General features: G+C 41.4%; 1 protein-coding gene across 2 annotated transcripts; it reads left to right on the top strand.

The window, feature by feature from the left end:
* The first annotated feature begins 345 nt into the window (after positions 1-345).
* On the top strand, positions 346-1,788 carry cnr1 (cannabinoid receptor 1). Of its 2 annotated transcripts, XM_060856930.1 has the most exons (2): positions 349-410; positions 513-1,788. In XM_060856930.1, exons 1-2 carry the CDS (start codon positions 349-351, stop codon positions 1,768-1,770), a joined length of 1,320 nt encoding a protein of 439 aa, XP_060712913.1. In that variant the 3' UTR covers positions 1,771-1,788. The 2 variants fall into 2 exon arrangements, with proteins under 2 accessions (XP_060712921.1, XP_060712913.1); XM_060856938.1 differs by having other exon boundaries at positions 346-1,788.
* The last annotated feature ends 569 nt before the right edge of the window (positions 1,789-2,357 follow it).

Below are 2,357 nucleotides of genomic sequence, written 5' to 3'. Positions count from 1 at the left end.
TGGTAGTGATTGATAGGATATTGATCCAATGAGAATTATTCTGTCAGAAATACAGTCGCTGGTTTTGTCATTATATGCAGCCATTCTGATGAGCAAATGTTTGATGTCTTCAGATGAAAATTCTCCCTCCATGGTTTTAACAGATGTGGAAAGTAAGAGTTTCAAAGAATAAACTTAATTTGGCAACATAAAAGGATGTATTATTTTTAAAAATTCAGACAATTAACAGCAATCATTTAGAAGTAATGCTAATTTATTCACATACTTGTTTAATAATTTCTATTTTTCTTTGTCCTAATTCTTTCCTACTTCAACTTGTAGCCTTTTGGAAAGAAACTGAAAGCTATTATGAAGTCTCTACTGGAAGCTCTTTCTGATACGACTTTCCGAACCATCACTACTGACCTCCTTTACATTGCATCCAATGAAGTACAGTATGATGACACTAAAGTAGACTTCAACATGACAAAACTTGGTTATGTCACTCAGAATCTGCATTCTTCCCTTGGAAAAGGCAATGCCTATCTCGAAAAAATGACAGCTGGAGAGGAGCTTTTATCCAATGCCAACCTCCATGATTCAATAAATGCTACTAATTACCTGTACAACCAATCAATTACGAACGATGAATCGACAATAACTTGTGGAGAAAACTTTATGGACATGGAATGCTTTATGATTCTGACCCCTAGTCAACAAATGGCTATCGCTGTATTGGCTTTAACTTTGGGGACATTTACTGTGCTAGAGAATGTATTAATTCTGTGTGTTATAATCCGATCTCGCAGTCTCAGATACAAACCATCCTACCACTTCATTGGCAGCTTGGCAGTGGCTGACCTCCTGGGCAGTGTGATCTTTGTATATAGTTTCGTCGACTTCCATGTATTCCAAAGGAAAGACAGTCCCAATGTTTTCCTGTTCAAACTTGGTGGTGTCACAGCCTCGTTCACAGCTTCTGTAGGCAGTCTCTTCCTGACAGCCATTGATCGATACATCTCCATACACAAGCCCCTTGCCTACAAGAGGATTGTCACACGGCCAAAGGCAGTGATTGCTTTTACTGTCATGTGGACCATATCAATCATGATCGCTGTGCTTCCTCTGTTGGGCTGGAACTGTAAAAAACTGAACTCTGTCTGCTCAGATATCTTTCCTCTCATTGATGAGACTTATCTGATGTTCTGGATCGGTGTTACAAGCATTTTGCTGCTTTTCATCATATACGCCTATGTATACATTCTGTGGAAGGCACATGTTCATGCTGTCCGTATGATCCAGCGTGGCACTCAGAAGAGTATAATTGTACAGGTGACTGAGGGTGGCAAAGTGCAAACTGTTCGGCTTGATCAAACACGTATGGACATCCGACTGGCCAAGACGCTTGTCCTTATTCTGGTCGTCCTCATCATCTGCTGGGGTCCACTCCTAGCCATCATGGTCTACGATGTCTTTGGGAAGATGAACAAGCTGGTAAAGACGATATTTGCCTTTTGCAGTATGCTGTGCTTACTTAATTCAACAGTTAATCCTATTATCTATGCTCTGCGGAGCAAGGATCTGAGGCATGCATTCCGCAGCATGCTCTGTTCCTGCAAGGGCGCATCAGCTCAGCCACTAGAAAACAGCCTGGAGTCAGACTGCCAACAGAAACAGGGGAACCATCCTGGTACCATGCAAACAGCTGCCAGGACCTGCATCAAGAGCACTGTAAAAGTAGCTCAAGTGGCTATTTCAGTCTCCACAGAGACATCAGCTGAGGCTGTCTGAGTGGAGGAGTCTGACCATTCACAATGACAATAATTCTTAAAGGTTTAATTGTAATAATCGTATTGAAAAGAACTTAGGCAGCTCTTCTGCCATGACATCATTAGCACTAGCTCTGGAAATACAGCAAAGCCAATTTAGAAACTGCATCCATCCAATTGGCTCATGCATGTCAAACTAAAACCAAGCTTTTCACTGACAATTTGGTTTGTACAGTGAGAGTAAACCAGAACTATATGTGGCAATATAGCAGGTCTCACGAAAAAGCCATTCTCAAGGACAGTCCCTGAACTATCTTGAAACAAGGATGTCCTTTTAAGAATGTCAAGGAAGTTAATATCTGTCACGCACAATATTGATGCAGGTACTTCTAGTATTGCAAGGGCACTCACTTCATGGATGATGCCATCTCCGTGTTGCTGCTTCTCTATCCTGGCCCTGGTGATTTATTTGGCTGGATTGCCCACGTCTAGTTAGGACAGAACCAAATTTGGCAAAGCCTATACCATTCTAATTATAACTGTCAGAATAAGGCAACACCTGAGAACAAATAACTGCATAATGAGCTGCCCTTACAATACACGGTGATA

This window comes from Hemiscyllium ocellatum, chromosome 3, assembly GCF_020745735.1.
Source record: "Hemiscyllium ocellatum isolate sHemOce1 chromosome 3, sHemOce1.pat.X.cur, whole genome shotgun sequence".
NCBI classification, from domain to species: domain Eukaryota; kingdom Metazoa; phylum Chordata; class Chondrichthyes; order Orectolobiformes; family Hemiscylliidae; genus Hemiscyllium; species Hemiscyllium ocellatum.
This window is presented reverse-complemented; position numbering and strand designations above follow the sequence as displayed.